The sequence below is a fragment of the Balaenoptera physalus genome, assembly GCF_965194825.1.
Source record: "Balaenoptera physalus genome assembly, chromosome: 6".
Taxonomy (NCBI): domain Eukaryota; kingdom Metazoa; phylum Chordata; class Mammalia; order Artiodactyla; family Balaenopteridae; genus Balaenoptera; species Balaenoptera physalus.
The window spans coordinates 3361388-3385448 of record NC_138885.1 but is presented as its reverse complement, the minus strand read 5'-3'; the positions used below and the strand labels follow the sequence as shown (position 1 = coordinate 3385448).

The 24061-nt window shown below is 37.0% G+C and overlaps 1 protein-coding gene across 6 annotated transcripts in view; it reads right to left on the bottom strand.

Moving 5' to 3' along the window:
* Positions 1-24061, bottom strand: part of TUBGCP5 (tubulin gamma complex component 5) — a 61538-nt gene that overhangs the window by 14211 nt on the left and 23266 nt on the right. For 2 of the 6 annotated variants that reach the window (XM_082465683.1, XM_082465686.1), the window contains 13 exons: positions 22444-22540; positions 21957-22036; positions 21421-21556; positions 19008-19122; positions 13947-14036; positions 13088-13181; positions 12339-12585; positions 10637-10839; positions 9445-9644; positions 7550-7818; positions 6382-6580; positions 4670-4858; positions 3678-3860 (listed from right to left, as the gene is read on the bottom strand). In XM_082465683.1, the coding sequence (XP_082321809.1) occupies positions 3678-3860; positions 4670-4858; positions 6382-6580; positions 7550-7818; positions 9445-9644; positions 10637-10839; positions 12339-12585; positions 13088-13181; positions 13947-14036; positions 19008-19122; positions 21421-21556; positions 21957-22036; positions 22444-22540 (2102 nt within the window). Of the gene's footprint in view, positions 1-281; positions 2417-3677; positions 3861-4669; positions 4859-6381; positions 6581-7549; positions 7819-9444; positions 9645-10636; positions 10840-12338; positions 12586-13087; positions 13182-13946; positions 14037-19007; positions 19123-21420; positions 21557-21956; positions 22037-22443; positions 22541-24061 lie in introns of those variants that run through there. The other 4 variants (XM_082465688.1, XM_082465684.1, XM_082465687.1 and 1 more) reach the window with 4 other exon arrangements.

The following is a 24061-nucleotide window of genomic DNA, read 5'->3' as shown; positions in this document are numbered from 1 at the left end:
GAAGGTGCCCCAGGCAGGAGAGCGAGAAGCTACGCTAACGGTGGGCGGAGGGCAAGGGGCTCACAGGGAGGATGCAGGAGCACCAGTGACAAGGGAGGGGTATGGGCAGGGCAGGGGAGCCTGGAACCGAGAAGGAGACCTGTGGGTGCAGACTCAGGGAGCCTGAGGGCACAGACAGGCACCTAGAACACGTGGAAGCCACAGGAGAAGGGGTCCCAATGGGGTGGCTCATTTGTCCTGAGTTAATCTATGCGTGGGAATCTCAATAAAAATAGCACCAATGTTTTTGTTTTTGTTTTGGTGGATGGAGCTAGACAAGATGATAAATAAAGTACATTTGTCAAAATAAATAAGCAAGAATAGCCAGGAAAACCCTATTAATAAAACAGAATGCTATTGGCATGTGAATAAACAGAACAGTGAAACAGGATGGAAAATTTAGAGAGACCCAATGCATATAACTCAAGTGCATATGAAAATTTAATGATAAAGGGGTATCAAATAAATGGGGAAAGGTGGATTTTTTTTTTAAAGAAATGTGATGGCAACCAATTAGTCATTTGGAAAAAAGATAAAACTGGATCTATTTCTCATGTTTTTTAGCTGAATAAATTCCAAATGGATCAACATCTAAATGTAAAAAAATCCATTCAAGCATTAAAAGAAAACATGGGTGAATTTCTTTATAAACTTGGATACAGTAAAACTTTCTTAACTATCACTTAAAATTCAGAAGTAATAAGAAAAAAGATAGATTATAAAACTAAAAAATATCTTCATGACAAAACAAGAAATTGTTATACCATAAGCAGAACAAAAAGACAAATGCCGAACTGGGAAACCTATAAAAAGAGCTTCTAGGGAATTCCCTGGTGGTCAAGTGGTCAGAACTCTGCACTTCCACTGCAGGGGGCATGGGTTTGATCCCTGGTTGGGGAACTAAGATCCCACAAGCCGTGTGGCACAGCCAAAAAAACAAAAAAAAACAAAAAAAAGAGCTTCTAAAAATGGAGAGGATGAAGACCAACAACTTGATACTGACAGAAATAGTGGCAAAAGATACGGAGAGTTCACTTTAAAACAAATGCAAAAACAAGCATATGAAAAGATAACTACGCTCACATGGAAAAATGTAAATTAAAACTACACTGAGACATCATTTTTCATCATCAGACTGGCAAAAATCCGAAAGTCTGACAACATATTCTGTTGGTGAGGCTGTGGAGAAAGCCTCATTGCTGGCGGGAATTAGAAAAACCACAGCCTTTATGAAGAGGAATTTGGTAACTGCTAGCAGAGTTACACAGGTGTTTACCCTTTTACCTGGCAATCCCATTCTAGAAAAATACTCCAAAGTCACACTGGCAAAAATAAGAAGTGAAATGCACAAGACCAGTCACTGCATACATACATCGCAGAAGAACAGAATCCACGTGTCCACCAACAGGACACCTGGTTGAATGAACACAATCAGCTGTAAAGTAGTGCGGACAAGCTCTCTAGCCTGCAATGCACTGGGTCTGGGATGTATTATCTACTTAAGAAAAGTTAAGCAGGTGTTAGAGAGTGCACACTGTGTGCTTCCTTTTGTGTAACACGTGAGGAGAAAAAGGAATATGTACACATATGGTTTTGGTTCCAAAAAATAAACGCTGGAAGGATAAAATAAAATCTAATAAAAAAGGTAATGAGGGAAGGGAGAAAATGGGCACGAACAGGAACAGAAGCCAGAGCTCCCTAAAAGTAATTTTGTATCAAAGATTTTAACTTAAGAAATATATAGATGTTTTATACAATTAAAACACAAAATGGAATCAAGAAAAATAAAAATGAAGTGATTCCTAAAAGTAGAAAATAAAACAAATGAACCCAGCCCTATATTAGTGGTATAATCACATTGAGAATTGTTCCAGGTGACCTTGACTTGAAAGTACAAGGAAGAGAATATAGTCACAAGTATGTTTTAAACTCTCAGTGGGCTTGTTGCTGTTATTGTTACTTTGGAACTATTATGATTTATTATAGAATAAATATAATAAATATTTACGTTCATGTGTTAGTAAGCACTCAAGATACAAAAGAAAATCAAAAAAGTGAAACCCTGTCATCTTTAATACATACTGGAAATATCAATATGAGCTTATGATTCATCTTCCTCTTTCTACATATTTCCTAGCTCCATCCACTGAGTGAGCCCAGAATTATTGATAATCCAGTATAGACGAACACTCTGGGACACAGACCAAGGGCTTTTAAAGCCACAGAACAGACAGGACCAGTGCTCCTGGAAGAGGTGCAGAGCCTGGGGCAGGAAGTGCACAGGATGAGTCCGGACATCCAGTCCTGAAAGCAAAGATGCTCTCCAAGATTACTAGAGTCAAGTGAAGGAGTTCCGTCTGGGTAAAGATGGGACAGTCTGAGCAAGAAAAAAGGAATAACTGTAATAGATTGAAACATACTAAAAATAACAAAATTCATGAGTTTCTACTGATAGTGAAAAATATAACCTTAACCTTCCCTGGCCCCCCCTGGGGATTGCTAGGCACTAATTCCTTACTACGAAAAGAATTCAGCGGTTACCCTGCTTTTACTAACCATATAATTGACGAAAATTCTGCTTTTATGGAATCATCAAAGGTAATACATGACATAAATAAAAGGAATTATTTTATCCACTACTAAGCAGTAGACGGTCAGTAACCTGGCATGGCTATGAGGAAAACAATATCCTAAGTGGCATGTAATAAATGTTAATTATTATCATTATTACTTTTCAAGGGCCACTGAGGGAGCCAAGAAAGGTAGCCAAGCAAGGACATGGAACAGGAATAAGGACCAACAAGCAGGGTGGAAAATGAGCCTCTGTTATACAAAGATTTAATGGCACCAACCCACAGACCTGGCCCAGTTGCTCAGCAGGCAGACTGACAGGGAGGAGGGAAGGTGAGTTCCCTAGCTGGGGATAAGCCAGTACAACAGCTTGAAAACAGGCAACCCTGTCTGTGAAAAGTGGTGGAATCTATTTCCCCTCTAACTGGTCTGGCCTCTGACTTGGTTTGTGGTGGAAGTGAGGGTCTGTGAGGTGCGGCCTGCAGCTCAGGCCTTGGCCCGTGCCAAGGGCTCTGCTCTCACTCTCTCAGAACACCGCCTGTGACACCACAGTGAAGGCTGGTACAGCCGGCTGGAGGGCAAGGCGTTGGGTAGGAAGGCGGCCAGCATGGACTCCAGCCATGTGAGCAAGGCCATCAGACCCTGAGAGACCACACGGTGCCATCTCACATCTCCTCTCACTCAGTGGGCAAGTCGCTGCTGTCTCAGCTTTTTTTTTTTCTCAAAATATTTATTTATTTGGCTGTGTCGGGTCTTAGTCGTAGCATATGGGATCTTTGCTGGGGCATGCGGGATCTTTTTCGTTACGGCATATGAACTATTAGTTGCGGCATGTGGGATCTAGTTCCCCGACCAGGGATCGAACCTGGGCTCCCTGCACTGGGAGCCCAGAGTCTTACCCACTGGACCACCAGGGAAGTCCCTGCCTCAGTTTTCTAATGTGTAAAATAACATTAGTAAAACTCACAGGGGTTGGTGTGAGGATTAAATAAGGTAACATATAAAAGAGTACATGACACATGGATTATCCTATAATATTTAAAATAAAAGGTCCTCCCATATTTTACCGAGAACTGTCTTCAGGATAACGCTGTCCTACTGCTTCTTGAAGCTGGACATTAAGAAAAGACACATTCTGCCAGGTTTCCTTTTCTCTTATTTTATCAAAAATTGACGTGTAGAAGTCATACATGGTATCTCCCCCTTCCATTAAGAAGAAATTCCTCATGGCCTGCAAGTACTCAACCAACCTGAATGAAGAGAAAATAAGTGACAGAAAGATCTTAGGCTCATAAGATAGGATTCTAGATCAGGATCAGGTTTTGTACACCATCATTTTTAGTGAAATGGGTTTACACTGTACATTTACTAAAATTAGAAATACTAACACATCTTAAAGATTTTCAAAAATAATAACAACAGCATATGGTTTACTTTTAATAATCAAAAAGAAGTTATTTTTCTTAACATTGAAGAAAATTTGGCAAAGTCACAAAAGTGTAATAAAAAAAGTTAATCCAAATCTACTATTCATGACGAATTTCCACTGTTAATATTTAGGGTATTTCTTCCCAGTGTTTTTTTCCATGCATTAAAAAAAATAGTTCTTACCATATTATATATCCTGTTTTTTAAGATTTAAGAAACTTTACATTATTTAAAACTCTGTATAAACATAATTTGTATGAACTTTACAAAGTTCATACATGGAAATGAATATGCCATATTTTAATATGGATATGCCACAATTTAAAGAACTAGTCATCCATTACTAAGTAATTTCATGTTTTTTCTCTGATAGCAAACTTCATGACAAGCATTTTTGTGTAACAAGCTTTTTCTATATTTCATTTGGGATAAATTCTCAGAAACAAATTTCACAATAAAGTTAAGAAAACACTGATGGTCTACTGATCCTCTCAAAAGAAAACTGTTTATTGCATATCCATTCCTTACTCTAATAAAAATTAGCTTGAAATCTAGGTTTAAAAATAACTTCAGCTATTCTTAAAGTACAATAAACTACCGACTACCTCCCAAATGAAACCACTCCTCATACCTGTAATCTTTTTTTAGAGTTCGCATGAGGTTTCCACAGCAATCTAGATACTGCTTGTCAATATGAGGATAGAGGCAAGATCTCAGCGTTAATTCAAAAGTCTGGCAAGTCACAGATTCTGATGATCTATCCACACATATGTCTCCACCAGCAAACTTCTCGTGAAAGTCACTCTGTTCCAAATACAACCTTTAATATAAAAATATGTCTTCTTTTTAAGAGCTGTCAACAGAATTCTTTTTAAAAAAAGACATCAATTCTTTTTTCTTTTAATGGAGGTACAGTTGATTTACAATATTACAAGTTTCAGGTGTACAACATAGCGATTCACAATTTTTAAAGGTTATACTCTATAGTTATTATAAAATACTGGCATATTCCCTGTGCTGTACAATATATCCTTGTAGCTTATTTTATACATAGTAATTTGTACCTCTTAATTCCTCACCCCTATCTTGCCCCTCCCCCTTGCCTCTCCCCACTGGTAAACCAATGTTTTGTTCTTTATATCTGTGAGTCTGTTTCTTTTTTGCCATATTCACCAGTTTGTTGTATTTTTTATTTTTATTTTTAAAATTTATTTATTTATTTATTTTTTGGCTGCGTTGGGTCTTCGTTGCTGTGCACGGGCTTTCTCTAGTTGTGGCGAGCGGGTGCTACTCTTCATTGCGGTGCACAGGCTTCTCATTGCGGTGGCTTCTCTTGTTGCGGAGCATGGGCTCTAGGCATGTGGGCTTCAGTAGTTGTGGCACATGGGCTCAGTATTTGTGGCTCACGGGCTCTAGAGTGCAGGCTCAGTAGTTGTTGCACACAGGCTTAGCTGTTCTGCGGCATGTGGGATCTTCCTGGACCAGGGATTGAACCCGGGTCCCCTGCACTGGCAGGCGGATTCTTAACCACTGAGCCACCAGGGAAGCCCTGTATTTTTTTTAGATTTCCCATATAAGTGATATCATACATTATTTGTTTTTCTCTGTCTGACTTATTTCAATAAGTATAATATCCTCTAAGTTCATCCATATTGCTGCAAGTGGCAGAATTTCATTCTTTTTAATGACTGAGTAGTATTCCACTGTATACATATACACCACATGTTCTTTATTCATTCATCTCAATAGAATTCTCTTAAATCAAAACTCTGGAGTCCCATATTTATCTTGAGTCATAAAATTACCAACTATTATAGAAATAAAAATCTTTTTCCTCAAAGTATTCTTTGTGTGAAGCAGTCCTTCACAGAGTTGCTTCTGCCTAAAAGATCCTGAGTAGGTCTTTCTAGCCATTAGGGTTGAAAGTAGTGAATGGCGGCCATTAGACAATAAACAGGGTATTGTGTGGGTATTAATAACTTATTTCATTGGGGCAATTACCTAAAAGCCCCTAAGGGCCAAGATACATCGGGAGGGTCTGACTCAACATGTCCCAGGACCCCCTACTTCCATGAGCGTCTTCTGTATGAGTGACAGCGCTGCCCGTGGGCCTAGGGCACATGAAAATCTGTGGACTTTCACAAATAATAAGGAGGCTAAATTATGTACCTGAAATAAGTGAACACAATATATTCTTGTATTTCATTCATTAGAAAGGAGAGGCTACAAAGGTTTCTATTTTTAAGGCTGGAAAGCCCTACCTGGCAGAGATAAACAGTTACTAAATATTGCAGCATGGATTCTGCCATTTCAAACATTGAAAATCCTGCAGGTGTGTATCACCTTGCAAAATTAATCGCCAGCAGCGGATCATGAACATCATCCAGTTCAAGGTGCCTCTCGGCAATGGACTGCATCTTAATGAGGGTCTCTCTGGTGGCCTGCTGCTCAGTGAGGGCCTGTGCAGTGGAGTCTTCTCCGTGTCGAAGACGAGACTGCACAGACTCCAGAAACAGGGTATACAGACTTTTTCTTTCTGCATCTGAAACATAAAGAAATGTGTAAGGTGAATTATGTTCTAGTAAATAACATTACGAAATATTAAGTAAACTTATCTAAATATACTATAGCCTGGTATCTTTCCTTTGGCCTACGAAGGTCTATCCCTGTTTTGTTATCCTTACAGTATAGTACCCTTAGTACAACTAAACATTTTTATACCCTGTTAGACAATTGCAAAGTTCATGGTTAAACATTCAAAGTATAAGCTAGTTTTTTTCTGAACAGAGTAACAGCATAAGCAGGATGCCTGAAAGTAAAGTTACCATTATACTAGAGAGCACTATGATAACATTAATAGGAATCATAATTACATTGGGAAAAACACTTTCAACAGTGGCCCTGGAAAGTTCTTTACGTTTTATTATTCAGTTAAAAAGGAAACATTCCACAAAGTGAAAATATTACTTAAAGTAGATATAATAATTCAAACTAATTAACGTAACATTAAGATGATTTACAAACAAAACAACTAAGGTCACATCTATACCTCTCAAAGCCTTTTTAGTCAGTTGATAAAACCTTAAGTATATTGCTTAAATAACATCCAAAAAGACCAGAAATTATATCAAGATTTTCTCAAAATCTATGATCAAGTCTGAACTGTTCACCAACAAATTCCTATCTGCCAGAGTTCATGTCCTCAGGGGCCAAATGCTGCTCTGCATTAAGAAACAGCAGAGAATTATTGTTAAAGGACCAGTCCTAAGGCATCAAGAATAAGTAAAATGCATGTGGAACGTATTATCACTGCCTTTCAAACACCGTGATAAAAGTTTCCAACGAGGACAATCTTTTTTCAGTCAGGAGCAGCATGATCTATCAGTTTGATCATTGTGATCACTTCCATGAAAATAAAAGGCTTTGATAATTTTCAAACTGCAAAATAATGACGTATCTCAGGATGGCAAGCATGAAGATTGGAGCAGCTACTCCACCACTAAGGGGTTACCTCTGGCTGTGGCTTGGCACGTGGTGCTCTCCATGCATTGCAGGTTCTTCAGCAGCTGCATTGACTTGCCAGCCATTATGATCTGCTTGAGGACGGGTTTCAGGAAGGACACCATGGTGTGCTGCCTGCTGGAGGGACCTTGATCACTGCCAGAACTCGCACTAGCGTTATCACTCATTTTTTCTTCGTTTTCTGTCTTTTCCGATACACTGTATAGCGTGTAAGTTGCATACCAAAAGTCTCTGTGATTTACCGGAACATTCTTGTTTCTATAGGGATTCAAAAGAATTTAAACGTTAACTTCTCTTCCTTAAAAACAACAGTATATCTATTCTAGCTTAGGCATGTTGTCCAAACATTCCAAAACACAGTAATATCAATTATTAGTAAAACAATGCAATCTTTAGGTAAAATGGGACAGATGTTTTACCTTACTTCAGCTTAACATAGAAAAGTGGACAAATACTGTGAATGGCATAGGTAAAATCTAACTAAGCAGAAAGTTTCCTGAATTGGAATTAAACAAAATATGATTAATCTGGTTCTCTTTAAAGGTAGAATAAAAGTTTACCCATCTCCTCTGAAAGTAAACTCCAGAATTCCACATCTTTTTTTCCACAATTATTTCCACTGGACTATTTTAACAATGAAACAAGGTGTACTCATCACCCCTTAAGGATAGTCAGAATCCTGTTTTTACAAAAATCCTCATGTGCAACAGAAGAAACAAGACATAATGAGACCCAAGATTCAGCTAAAGAAAGGCCAGTTCTTTTATGTGAGCACTGTGTAAACAGGGTTACCTTTCTGTAGCTCTAAGAAAGTTACTCTCCCTGATGAGTTAAATGGATAGCTATCAATAAAAACATGTATCTAGGGACTTCCTTGGTGGTGCAGTGGTTAAGAATCTGCCTGCCAATGCAGGGGACACGGGTTCGAGCCCCGGTCTGGGAAGATCCCACATGCTACGGAGCAACTAAGCCCATGTGCCACAACTACTGAGCCTGTGCTCTAGAGCCCGCGAGCCACAACTACTGAAGCTTGCATGCTTCAACTACTGAAGCCCGTATGCCTAGAGTCCGTGCTTTGCAACAAGAGAAGCCAGTGCAATGAGACGCCCATGCACCGCAATGAAGAGTAGGCCCCGCTCGTCGCAACTGGAGAAAGCTCTCATGCAGCAACGAAGACCCAATGCAGCCAAAAATAAAATAAATAAATAAATAAATAAAAACAAAACAAAACAAAACAAAAAACATGTATCTGTACAGAGTGCAGAACTTAAGACTGAGTTAAGAGAGTGCAAATAGTTCTATATTGCAGTTTCCATGATTCTGTTCAGAAAAATCAATTAAGTGAAGGGGAATCATCATAAATACATTTTATGATGATTAAGATTTTCCTTAATTGTTTTATTAAATTGTTTGTTTCCTTATTGTTTATTAATTGTTTAATTAATTGTTTTATTAAATTGTTTTATTTTCCTTAATTGTTTTATTGTTTTTATTACTAAAAAGGTAAAAAGAGCAGCTAATTAGGAGAAATAAATATATTAGAGGCATATTCTGTAATATTTTCACATCTTTTATCTCACAGATAATTTATTCCCATTGGTTCCCATTAATGAAGCCATCTGACATCACCTAATTCATTTTAAGGGACTCAGTGCGCCTTTCACCATACCAGCCATAAACACACTATCACTCAAAAATATAATTTGCTTATAAGCAAAGCTGCGATTGACATAAAACTTGGAAAAATTATTTTTGGACTGGTACCTGATGTCTTCTATAAAAATGCAACAGAACTTGCCTATGGATCATGTGAAGCTAACGGAAGTGTACGACCTCCACATGGGAGAAGAGAGGTCAAGCCAGCTCCTGGTGTGCCTCCCTCACCTCTGGATGATGAACTCCCGGGCACAGTCGCACAGGTGCCCATGCACGATCCACTCATCTACAGTCTGCAGGTAGGGCCGCACGGTCTCCACCCAGAGCGAGAACAGCAAGGAGACCTGAGGAGACAGCGCAGCACGCACATCCATTCTCAGAACTCCCTCGTCTCCGGATAAAATGAGGTTCAAGCGTTTCTGAAGCACCTTTTAAAAAGTGATCCAATTTCTATGTTTTTTGAAACAAAGTAAGAAATTAAAAATCCAAACCACATGCTATAAAATCCTTATGAAAAACCTCACCTAAATATGAGAAGACCATATTGTCCATAGCAGGACCCTCTTAGGAGTGAAAGTTACCCAGGGACAACAGGTCTGAACTGGACAGTCCAAACTGGGATATGGTTATCCTATCCAAACAGTGCTATTAGCAAAATGTCCATTAACAACAAGGAAGTGATTCTGTTCTACTATAGTTCCTAATAAAAAGAAATTACAGAGCTGAAAGAAATCAACTTTTTATTGAAATGCAGTACCAAAATGGTGAGGAAAAAGAGTCACACCAACAAACTAGGCAGAACACCTAAAGTGTGTACCCAAAGAAACATGCAGCTTTCTAGATTAAAGTCTAGATTTGTATTTTTTAAAATTATGGTAAAAAAATACATAATATAAACTATACTGTCTTAACAATTTTAAAGTGTACAGTTTGGTAGTGTTAAATGTATTCATATTGTTATGAAAACAGACCTCCTAAACCTTTTTCAGGCTACAAAACTGAAACTCTGTACCCATTAACTAACCCATTTTCTCCTCTCCCCCGGTCCCTGGTAACCACCATTCTCTTCTCTGTTTCTATTTGACTAGAAACAGAATTTGACTACTCTAGATACCTCATATAATAGATCTGTATTTTTATTTAAGAAAGAGTTATTACAAATATCTATATAAATCAGCTAGGTATTTTTCACATCTTGCTTTTATGTTTTGTTTTATTCTTGCCTCATCCATCTGGTGAGCTTGGCAATTATAGATGAAAAGCTAGTTTCCTGCAGCCTCAAATTTAGAACCTAATTTGAAAACTCACAACAGCTGTCTGATACACTATTTTTACAAATATCTATAACAGGCTATCGACCACTCCTATGGCTGAGCAGAATTAGTCACACACGGTGGACTAGACAAGGATCCCCACATACAGTTTGCTCAGAGGCTTCTCCAACATTGTCATATTCAAGGATGGCTTTGTACAGGGTGTTGAGCAGGTGAGATGCTCGAACGACATTTCGAGTGTCAGGTGGAACTTCTGCTACTCCAGTACTAAACACTTTGTGCAGAACCTTGAGCTGAGCTAATCGAGGTGACAACTTGTCCACCACTATTGCAAGAGTTATTGTAGTATCTGCAAATATCAAGAAATCAAACTCATTAGCAAGGAAAAATATCTGCATTCAAAATGTGATATAAACGCTAACCTACTTATGGAAAGGCATGGCAAACCGGAGGATGGCAGGTTTTAATCTCATGTTACAAGGAACTGATTTCCCCCAAAAAAGAACCCCCTAAAGAAGGAAAAGACAACTCAGCAGAAAAATAATGAACAAAGGAAGTGACAATTCATGAAAAAGGAAATTCAAGCAATTCTTAAACATATAGAAAGATACTCAACCTCACTTATGAAAAAAGAATGCAGAATAAAACTACTCTGGGCAAATACAAAACAGACTACAATGGGCTCCTGTTTTAGTGCGGGGAGGCAGAGAGGGTGACTACTAAAGGCAACAAGAGCAAGTCCCTTCGTCAGGATGGCACAGCTCTGAACCCTAAATATGGAGGTGGTCTTACAGATCTACATATGTGATAAAATGTAAAAGAACGGCAGAAAGATACTGCTTACCTCCTCACAAAAAAACAAGGCCCTGCAAAACTGGTGAAACCCATGTCAGACCTGCAGACTAGTTAATGTACTGTGCCAATGTCAATTTCCTAGTTTTGATAACGTACTATAGGTGTCAACACTGGAGGACGCTGGGTGATGGGAACATGGGACCTCAATGTACTATTTTTTGCATTAGTTGTAAATAAAAGTTAAGGGGGAAAACCTGCACTGGGTTACCATTTTCACCTGTCATATTGGTGAAGACCCAAAAGTTTGATAACACACTGCTGGCAAGACTGGGAACAAACGGGTACCCATATATATTGCTGGCAAGGGTGTAAAGTTATTTATCTGTACCTCCGTGGAGAACAATGTGGCAATATCTACTAAAATCACATATGCCATCACATACCCTTTGACTTAGCAATTCCACTCTTAAGAATTTGTGCTATAGGTAAGTTGGTGCACATATGTACAATTACTTATATGTAAGTGGTTATCACTGCAGCACTGTTGCCAACAGGAAAAGATCAGATACAGCCCAAATGTCCATCAAAAGGGGGCTGGTCTATGATATACAACAAAATGCTCAATATGTAAAAAAGAACGAGGAGGCTCTTTAAATACTTGTATGGTATAATCCTCAAAATTTAAATTAGAAAGCAATTTGAAGACAGCAGTTAAAAGACTACTAGGCATATGTATATGAATATATGTTGCTTGCATATGTCTAAATTATTTCTGGAAGGATGCACAAGAAATGGATCAGTTGGTTGTCTCTAGGCTGGGGAACTAATGCAGGAGGAAAAACTTTCACTGTAAATCTTTCTATACTGTTTGGATTTTTAGAGATATGAATGGCTTAAAAAGACAGATTTAAAATAATTTAAAAAAATGAGTGTATTCAGGAGAATTACTTATTTGCCATGTAATTTTCAAATCTTATATCAATTATTAACCTAAATGGCATTCAAAATACGAGTTACGTTTGTTATGAGTAAAAGGGAAGAATATTTAAATACCATTATTGATGATGCACTTCTCAATTTCTGTAAGTTCCTCTTTGAAACCAATGAAGTATTTGTACAGGGCCCACATGAAAGCCTGGTATGTTCTAAAAGGTGCTTCTGTCGACTTCTTAGGAACGGAACTATTTCCAGGTAACAGGCTTTCAGAGCTGTGCCCCATGATTTCATCAATAAACTCCTGGAGTCTAAACACAACCTGGCCATATGCTGCTATTTGTTCTAGCACTGATCGTAAACAGCTCTACAACAGAAGCAAACCAGAATGATTTAAAGTCAGTCTTCTGTAGGCATTCTAATTCATATCCCCCTCACTGTAAAATATTTCTTTTGTGACTTTTTTAAACAGTATGCTTAGTAAAAGACAAAGTAATAAAACGAGTATTTAGTTTTACATTCAGAGGAAACAGTGTAAGCATTAATTTTTATAAAATATAGAACTGTGGCTTATACTTTTAAAAAACACATAAATATAAGGTAAATGTACTGTAGGCAAAAAATTAACAGTAGACAGCTTTCCCAGTAAAGAATGACAGAAAATACAAATCAAAACTAAATATGAACACCACAAACAATATAAAAGAATTCTCTAAGCACTATAAAAATACAAACTTAATTTTGCCTTTTGTAACTTAAATATATTTAATAGTTAATTTTAATATTGCAAAATGTTCTAAAGTTACATAACCATGATTTACATAAATCTTATTATTTAATTTTAATTACAATAAATACAAATAACTTACATGTGTCAAATGAGTTACTATAATGTTGTTCCTCACAGTTACCTTTCCATCTATCAGTTGAAATATAAAGAGCTTTTTTACCCCTGAAAGTAACCTGAAATAAAAAGATGAATGTACTTTAAGTTTAGAAAAATATTCACTACAGTAATGCCTAAGAAATTTTAATAAAAGATTCAGAAGGGGAGGGTAAGGGAGGACAAAGAGGTCAGATAATTAGAAAATAGAAGACATCTGTCTTTTTATCTGATTACTTTAAGATTGATTATTTCAGTACCATCTTTAAAAAAGTACAAAACAGTATTGTCAAAACATTTCCTCACATACGTGATGGTCCAAACAGATCTTCCCACTTTTAAGCATGTCAGTATTATATTTTATGGCAGAAAGAACCAGAAACTGGAAATCTCAGTAGTAACAGCACTACATGTTACATTCTTCATCTTCATTTTTGTGTGAACACAATCTAAATTTTTAGATTCCTGGTTCCTAGGTACAGGGCACAGGTAACTCTCACTGATGTGCTCTGCCTAAAAAGCAGTAAGCAGAAAATTAGAAACCTTAACTTGAATTCAGATATTTAAAAAGTGATAGTCTAATCTTGGTTAAATCATATATGACATTATTTAAAATGGAAAAGAGGTAAATATACCAAAATCTCCATGGTCGACTCTAAAGTTTGGGCTTCCTGAGTCTGCCAATCCAAATTTAGGTGTCCACAGGGACCTGACTTGGGTTCATACCTAATGGCCTATTTCTAATATGCATGTGAAAAACCCTCAAACATTTTTCTTCAAAAAACCAAAATTCTGCTTCTCATTAATAAAGTCTTTAGACTATGAATTAGGTTAACAGGTCTTACCAAAGGGTTTCCCGAATAACCTGCGTCTCAGTAACAAAAACTCTGTCATCTGGAACATATAATGGGTCACTGCTGTACAAATGTTGGTCCCTATTAGATAACAAACATCAAATGTCAATGAAAAGATTTCTCATTAAGTAAAAGTAGAAGTCTCAAAGAATATGTGTAATTTAGTGGTTATTTAACCAGTAATCAATAAGCAAATAAACATTAATACATACTTTAAATTTCCTCCCATATTCATTTTCACAAGTCAACTGATATACTCTCAGAGAAGCACTTTCAGAGCAATTCTAACTGCTATGTTTATTGCTGACTTCGGCAAATATTTAAAACTATGTATTGTTATTTTGGAAAAATAGTAACTATTTTTGCAGTAAGTACACTAAAACAGAAATAAAATAGATGGCCTAATATATATCAATCCATTCACTTTGAAAATAACAAATCAAAAGACAGATTATAGTTAAATAATTTCATTTTAAAAATAATAATTAAATAACAAAACTGCTTAATTGGAATTGTTAAAAATTTCAAGGAAAAGCAGATTTGAGATTTGTTTTCCCTTCTCACTTGGCTGCCTTGTGAATAAACCCTTTCTGCTGCAAACCTTGGGAGTTTCAGCATTTGGCTTGCTGCTCATCAGGCAAACGGAGCTAGTTCGATGAGGAACTGATCACAGGTTAAGTGGCAAGTGCAAAGTGTTATGAAGAATAAGTGACTGAGGAGAGCGGTCAAGATGGCAGAGTAGAAGGACCCTAAGCTCACATCCTCTCACGAGCACAGCAAAATTACAACTAACTGTGGAAAGAAAAACTGATGAAAAACACTGAGACATACCAGAAAATGTTAAAGAAGGAACCACAACAAGACAGGTAGGAGAGGCAGACTCGTGATACAATCAAATCCGATACTCCCCAGGTGGGTGACCCACAAACCAGAGAATAATTATATTATAGAGGTTCTCCCACATGTGAGGCACGCCCCAGTCTGGGGGGTCTGGCACCGGGACGAGGAGCCCCCAGAGCATTTGGCTTTGAAGGCCAGCGGGGCTTGACTGCAGGAGCTCCACAGGATGGAGAGAAATAGAGACTCCACTCTTAAGGGCACACACAAAATCTCATGAGCACCGACACTGAGGGCAAAGGCAGCAATATGATAGGAGCCCGGGCCAGACCTACCTGCTGGTCTTGGAGGGTCTCTTGGGGAGGTGGGGGATGGCTGGTGGCTCATCCTGGGGACAAAGACCCTGGTGGTGGCTATATCAGGGAGCATTCACCTGCGTGAGCTCTCATGGAGGCTGACCTCTGGGCACTAGGACCTGGCCCCACCCAGTAGGCTGCAGGCTCCAGTGTGGGGACGCCACAGGCGAAATAACAAACTGGGCAGGGACGCAGCCCCTCCCCTCAGCAGAAAGGCTGCCTAAAGACTTCCTGAGCCCACAGCCGCCTCTACACACGCCCGCAGATACAACCCTGCCCACAATAGGGACAAGACCCAGCTTCACACATCAGTGGGCAGGCACCAGTACCTCCTGCAGGAAGCCTGAACAAGCCCCTGGACCAGTCTTACCCACCAGGGGGCAGACACCAGAAGCAAGAAAACCAGTCTGCAACAGGTCACTGATGAAATCAAAGAGGAAATAAAAAAATACTTGGAGACAAATGAAAGTGGAAACACAATGATCCAAATCTACTGGACACAGCAAAAGCAGTTCTAAGAGGGATGTTTACAGTAATACAAACCTAACTCAGGAAAAGAGAAAAATCTCAAATAATCAAGCTAACCTCACACCTAAAGGAACTAGAAAAAGAAGAACAAATAAAACCCAAAGCTAGTAAAAGGAAAAATCATAAAGCTCCACAGCGGAAGTAAATGAAATAGAGACAAAAACATAATAGAAAAGATCAATGAAACTAAGAGCTGGTTCCTTGAAAAGATAAACAAATTTGGTAACTTGTTTATCAGACTCATCAAAAAAAAAAAAAGAAAAAAAAGAGAGAGAAGGCCCAAATCAATAAAATCAGAAATGAATAAGAAGTTACAACTGACACCATAGAAATACAAATGGTTAGAAGAGACTACTATGAGCAACTATATGCCTAATAAAATGAACAACCTAGAAGAAATGGACAAATTCCTGGGAATGTACAATCTCCCAAGACCGAATCAGGAAGAAATAGAAAATATGAACAGATCAATTTCCAGTAATTAAATTGGATCAGTAATCAAAGAAAGTCCCAACAAACAAAAGTCCAGGACCAGGTGGCTTCACAGGTGAATTCGTGAATTCTACCAAACATTTAGAGAAAAGTTAACACCTATCCTTCTGAAACTATTCCAAAAAATTGCAGAGGAAGGAACACTTCCAACCTCATTTTATGAGGCCACCATCACCGATACCAAAACCAGACAAAGATATCACACAAAAAAAGAAAATTACAGGCCAGTATCACTGATGAACACAGATGCAAAAGTCCTCAGCAAAATACTAGCAAACTGACTTGAACAATACATTAAAAGGATCATATACCATGATCAAGTGGGGTTTATCCCAGGGATGCAAGGATGAGTCAACATCTGCATATCAATGTGATACATCACATTAATAAATTGAAGAATAAAAATTACATGACCATCTCAATAGATGCAGAAAAAGCTTTTGACAAAATTCAACATCCATTAATGATAAAAACTCTCGAAAAAATGGGTATAGAGGGAACATACCTCAACATAATAAAGGCCATATACGTTAAGCCCAGCTAACATCATACTCAAAGGCGAAATGTTCTTCCTCTAACATTAGACACAAGACAAGGATGCCCACTCTTGCCGCTTTTATTCAACATAATTTTGGAAGTCCTAGCCACAGCAATCAGAGAACAAAAAGAAATAAAAGGAATCCAAATTGGAAAAGAAGTAAAACTGTCACTGTTTGCAGATTACATGATAATATATATAAGAAAATCCTAAAGATGCTACCAGAAAACTACTAGAGCTTATCAATGAATTCAGTAAAGTTGCTAGATACAAAATTAATATATAGAAATCTGTTGTAATTCTATACACTAACAATGAAATATCAGAAAGAGAAATTAAAGAAATAATCCCATTTACCACTGCATCAAAAAGAATAAAATACCTAGGAGTAAACCTACCTAAGGAGGCAAAAGACCTGTACTCCGAAAACTGTAAGACACTGATGAAAGAAATTGAAGAGGATACAAACAGCTGGAAAGATATACCGTATTCTTGGATTGGAAGAATCAATATTGTTAAAATGACCATACTACCTAAGGCAATCTACAGATTCAATGCAATCCCTATCAAATTACCAATGGCATTTTTCACAGAACCAGAACAAGAAAATTTTAAATGTGTATGGAGACACAAAAGACCTTGAATAGCCAAAACAATCTTGAGATAGAAAAACGAAGGTGGAGGAATCAGGCTCCCTGACTTCAGACTATATTACAAAATTACAGTAATTAATACAGTATGGTACTGGCACAAAAACAGACACACAGATCAATGGAACAGGATAGAAAGCCCAGAAATAAACCCACACGCTCATGGTTAATTAATCTACGACAAAGGAGGCAAGAATATGCAATGGAGAAAAACAGTCTCTTCAATAAGTGGTGCTGGGCACTGGACAGCTACATGTAAAAGAATGAAATTAGAACAGTCTCTAACACCATATACACAAATAAACTCAAAATGGATTAAAGACCTAAATATAAAACTGGACACTATAAAACTCCTAGAGATAAACATAGGCAGAAAACTCTTTGACATAAATCTCAGCAATATTTTTTTGGATCCGTTTCCTAGAGTAATGGAAATAAAGAGAAAAATAAACAAATGGGACCTAATTAAATTCAAAAGTTTTTGTACAGTAAAGGAAATCATAAGCAAAACAAAAAAGACAACCTACTGACAGGGAGAAAATATTTGCAAATGATGCAAATGACAAGGGATTAATTTCCAAAATATATAAACAGCTCATACAGCTTAATATGAAAAAAACAAACAACCCAACCAAAAAATGGGTAGAAAACCTAAAGACATTTCTCCAAAGACATACAAATGGCCAACAGGCACATGAAAACATGCTCAATACACTAATTATTAGAGTAATGCAAATCAAAACTACAGTGAGGTATCACCTCATACCAGTCAGAATAGCCATCATTAAAAAGTCTACAAATAATAAATGCTGGAGAGGATCTGGAGAAAAAGGAACCCTCCTCCCCTGTTGGTGGGAATGTAAATTGGTGCAGCCACTATGGAGAACAGTACAGAGGTTCCTTAAAAAACTAAAAATAGAGCCTCAATGTTCATAGCAGCACTATTTACAATAGATAAGACATGGAATCAACCTACATGTCCATCAACAGATGGACAGATGAATGGATAAAGAAGATGTGGTACACACACACACACACATACACACAATGGAATATTACTCAGCCATAAAAAGAATGAAACATCGCCATTTGCAGCAACATGGATGGACCTAGAGATTATCATACTAAATGAAGTAAGTCAGACAGTGAAAGGCAAATATCACATGATATCACTTATATGTGGAATCTAAAAAAATGATAGAAATGAACTTATTTATAAGACATAAATGCACTCATAGGCATAGAATAGAAACTTACTGTTACCAAAGGGGATAGCAGAAGGGGGGGAGAGATAAATTAGGAGTTTGGAGTTAACATATACACCTTACTACATATAAAACAGGTAAACAACAAGGACCTACTGTATAGGATAGGGAACTATATTCAACATCTTGTAATAACTCATAATGGAAAAGAATCTGAAAAAGTATTATATATACACACACACACATATATAAATGTATGTATGTATAACAATCACTTTGCTGTACACCTGAAACTAACACAACATTGTAAATTCAATACTTCAATTTTGAAAAATGTTGAAAAAAAAAGTTCAAGGAAGCATTTGATTTAAGTCACAACTCAAAACCAAATATTAAAATATCCAAGTTTCCTCTATCAACACATGAAATGGAAAATAGCTTCTTACCAGACAGCAGCTAGATTGGAGTGCAAATGTAAACTATGAGGAAACCTCGAGGACCTGACTGTCCAGTACTGACGGACCACATGTTGTTCCAGCCAGCTTCGGGCATCTGACTCATCTAGTGGAAGGAAATTTATTTACATTTAAGTTATAAGAGTTAACAACAAAATACTTGATCAGCTTTGATACAATATCTGGACTTACGATTCCATTCAAATATTCAATTGACAAAGGGTCTTTAAAATAACAGCTACCCAACAACATTTATATATATAATCATTTACTTAAAACCATATATATAAACACACACACATATACACAGAGAGACATACAAAATTTAATTAAATGTCACTGCTAGACAGTAAAAAAAAAAAAAAAAAAATTACTCGATTTTAAAATGACCCATGAATAAAAACACACGATCAGTATACTTGAATAATTCAATAATCATAAAAGAAATTGAAATGGTAACCTAAGATGTTCCCAAGCACCCCCAAAGTCTCAGGACTAGTACTAGGGTTTGAAGGATTAGCTATCTTATACAGATTGTTGTAGAAAACAGAAAAAGGGAGAGCTGCCTAACATTTTATGAGGCCAATATAACCTTGCTTCTAAAACCAGATAAAGACATGATAAGAAAAAGTAATTCATCAAAGAATAAAGATTAAAAATTCTCAATTAAAAAAGGCTAACCCAATCCAATACTGTAGTAAAAAAATAACAGAATGATCAAGGAAGTTTAGCTCAGGAATTCAAGAATGATTCACTATCAAAAAATCTATCAGTAAAGTACAAGAGTAAAAGTGATGAATTATAGAATTATCTCACAGATAAAAAATAGCACTTGATAAAGTTCAATACTTATTTATAATTAAAGACTCCTAGAAAAGCAGGAATAAAAGTCTTAATTTTACAAAGGACACATATCCAGAACCTAAGCCAAAAACTATCACACTTAATTAAGGAATTTTAGGGGCAACCCTCTTGGGATAAAAACTACGCCAGAAAACCCATGCTCATTGCCACTGCTTCCTCTGCAGACAAGACAGCTGGCCAGAAAAGAGACATGGTTAACATGTCATTAAGAAGATATAAGGTATAAGAACTGGCAGGAGGGGCTTCCCTAGTGGCACAGTAGTTAAGAATCTGCCTGCCAATTCAGGGGACACGGGTTTGAGCCCCAGTCCGGGAAGATCCCACATGCCGTGAAGCAGCTAGGCCCGTGAGCCACAACTACTGAACCTGCGTGTCTGGAGCCTGTGCTCCACAACAGGAGAGGCCGCGACAGTGAGAGGCCCGTGCACTGCGACGAAGAGTGGCCCCCGCTTGCCGCAACTGGAGAAAGCCCTCGCACAGAAACGAAGACCCAACACAGCCAAAAATAAATAAATAAATTAAAAAAAAAAAACACAGAGTTAAATGAAAAGAGGAACAGAACAGAGTTTATGCATAGCATAATACCAGTATGTAATTTTAAAAAAGGAATACGACCAACCAAAACAATGTACTTTACAAGAACTCATCATGTTTGAGAACAGATATCAAATACATTAGAATAGGAGCCTGTCACTGGGCTGGCAGAGAAAAGGAAAGGTGAATGAGAATCAGAAAGAGCAGAAGAGAAAAAATTAAACCAAAAGGCCCTGCACGGGCTGCTGCTGCTGCTCATGTGCTCTGAGCTGATTAATCCACACTCTACCCTAAAGGTCCAATTCAAGAATGAAAAAGAAAGGGAAGAGAAAAGAAAGCAGAAAATCGTTAGCATGCTAAACCAGCTTTAACTACTTTATGTGCATTTGGCAAGGTTCAGGTACAATGAACAGGGCTAGGTCACAGACCCCAGCTTCTGGGGTTAGCTTCACGGCTGTGACCATGGGAAAAACACTGTAACCACGCCTTTGTTTTTTATCTACAAAATGAGAAGTAGGATTAGATGTTCTAATCTCTAAGGTTGTTTCCAGCTCTTTCTAGATTCTACCAATTCATATTTTTTCACTAAAAACTGAAAAAGCAGACATTCAAATTTAAAATTAAATTGTAAAATAAATAAATAAACAAATAAATTGTATGGATCTTTTCCTTTTATTTAGTCACTAACTTTAGCAAAGCCAATCCTTCTCAAAAAAAAAAAAAAGAAAATAAACAACCATTTAGGACTAACAAAGTTCTCAGAACTATATATAAAAAAAAAAGACCAAAATTGCACTGTAAATGCCTTTTCAACATTAATTCTATAGAGCTACTTCTTAGGCACTACAGAAGAAAGATCTACTAATGGTTTAAAAAGGTTTGTTTTTAAGGATGGCAGAGCTTACCAATATCTTAAACCACATGGAACTGATTCTCAAAGCCTGCCTTTCCTTCTAGAGAATTCTTCTATTAGAAAATGATGCCAGAATCTAAGAACACACACTACCTTTCCAGCTGACTTGAGGTCCCAGTTTTTTGTTTTGATCTTGTTCTTCTAATGGTGTCCTGTCCACCTGAATCCCAGAGTCCTCTCTGCTTAAAGGCTGTTGATCATCTTCATCTTCACTTTCTTCAGACCAATTCTGATTAAAAGAAGGAAATACACCTTACCCTTAGAGCACCTAACAACTGGAGCTATTTAGACTAAAAGATCAAGAAAATTTCAGAAGAAAAGCAAAAACTTTATCAAATAAAACTTTTTTCTATATGTCTTGAAAGTTACTATTACAGGATGGAATTAGTTTTGGTGGCAAAATCCCAAGATTCACAGCTCCTTAAGGGATACATATATTTTCTTATCAACTTCCTAGTACTGATGTTTGGGTGCAAAATCTTAATAAAACTTCCATAATAAACCACTCTAATTTAGTGAAGAGTGTTCCTGTTTTAGATAAGTTGCTGTACGGCAGAAGGACCCATAAAAATCATCTAAATAACCTGGCATGTATTTATATTTTCAGTAGCAAAACCACTGCTACTTACTGGTGTGTCTACATTTGAGCCAAGGTCAATTTCTTCACCTTCCATCAAGTATTTTCCCCAGTCGAAATCATCTTTCTTTTCTAAAATGTAACAGAAGAATTTCATCAGCTTGATCAAAAATATGTGGGAAAAAAACCCAAATTACAATAAAAAGTCTAACGAAACTCAAAATAAGATACACTTGGGAAATGAAAGTTCAAAAATATTGAAACACTCAATAAATTGACAGTCTAATACATTTAAAATTTTAATTTCTTTATCTTCAAAAGTGATTTTTCTCTTTATATAATTGAAAGTTTAACTTACAAAGTCAGAATTCATATTTTAAAAGAAAATTTACAACTACAGTTGCATTTAAGACAACAGAAACATTTTAGTTTCACAGATTTTTCTTACAACTTTTTATAAAATCTCGATGTCTGGTAATTAAGTCATAAAACCAATTTCTCTTTTATTTGTTATATATGAAGAGCATTTGGTAACGTACCCACTTCTTTATCTCTTGGTGTTTCCACATAATTGCTGTTTGAAGGAGAATCAGACAGACATAGAAGAAGTGACAGTATGGAATAATGTGCATCTGTCTTTAAAACAAGAAATGAAAAATATGAATCACTGAGGTTGGTAAGAGCTTTCTAAACTAGTTTGAGTAAAGAAAAGATAACCCCATGACAGTTAGGTCCTCAAGTTTTTTTCCTGGTTTAAGAAAACAAAAATCATACCTAAATAAATCTCAAACTCTAAACTTGTTTTTATAGTTCAAACGTGTACAGATAAGGAACCTGTCAAATAATGCACTACCTGAATCATAATGAGGAATCTCAGACAAACCTAAATTGAGAACAAGCTACCAAATAATTAGCCTGCTCTCTTCAATAATGTCAAGGTCAAAAAAAGAAAGGGTGAGGAATGTTCCAGATCAAAGGACACCAATTGGTGAACCCAAGCAAAAAGTACACAGGAGTTCCTTTTACTATTCTTCAACTTCTAAGTTTTTTTAAAACTTAAATTGTATTTTAAAAATCACATTTAAAAAGCTGCCAAAAATTAAAAATACTCTAAATATGCAAATAGTCAACAACTATGCATGGAAAGGAGAGGAGGTGAATTAAAATCAAGGAAGGTAAGGAAGTCTCAGGTTACCTCTCCCTATTATATGTTCTATACTTTATGTACAGCTTCATAGTATTTATCATAATTATAATTAAATAGCTATTCACAACTACTTGGGTAGTGATGATCATGTCTTGTTTATTCCGTATTCCTACCACCCAGTGATGATAGGGACACAGCAGACACTTGGTAAACTTTCCTGGGAATGATAAGACAATATATCATGAATTCTCTGCTTAGAAATGTGTTAAATTCCTTTAACAAAAAAAAATAATTTTCATTCCATAGAGAAGAGTAGTCTAAAATGTAAATACTTGAAGAAAATAACTCCCAATATATAAAACTATTATTTAGTAATAATTGCTAACATCAGATTGTTTATTTTGGAAGGACTTTGTACATCTGAAACAGGTGAATGTTACCAGTGAAAGAGGAGAGAACTATGTACAGTAAAAGCAAGAGCACACACAGTGCCCTTGCAGACCTCCCTACTTTGCCAAGGACCAGAACTACCGCCCTGTAGCTGCATGGTGATGCACAAAAGCAGCACATGGTCCTGGGAAGAGGACCTGGATGAGGCCATTCCCCTACCCCTTGTTCATTTTTTTGCTAACATCTATAAGGGAGCTTGACACCTAGAGGACTCATTAATTGAAGTAATCACTGAACTAAAAATTAGCATTAATGGCTAAAACATAACCTATCAATCAGCTAATATCATGTTTTAACTGAAGTCACTAATAGCATTAAAGAAAAAAGAAGACTGCTGCTAAAAGTTAGGGCCCTGGAACTTAACATTTAGATGATACAGGAGACTGTCCAAGATGGCAGATTGGGAAGACCTGCGCTCACCTTCTCCTACGGGCACACCAAAATTACAACTATTTACAGAGCAACTATCAGTGAGAATGCTCTGCAGACTAGCAGAACAGATCTTCTGCAGCTAAAGATACAAAGAAGGAACCACAATGAGATGGTTAAGAGGAGTGGAG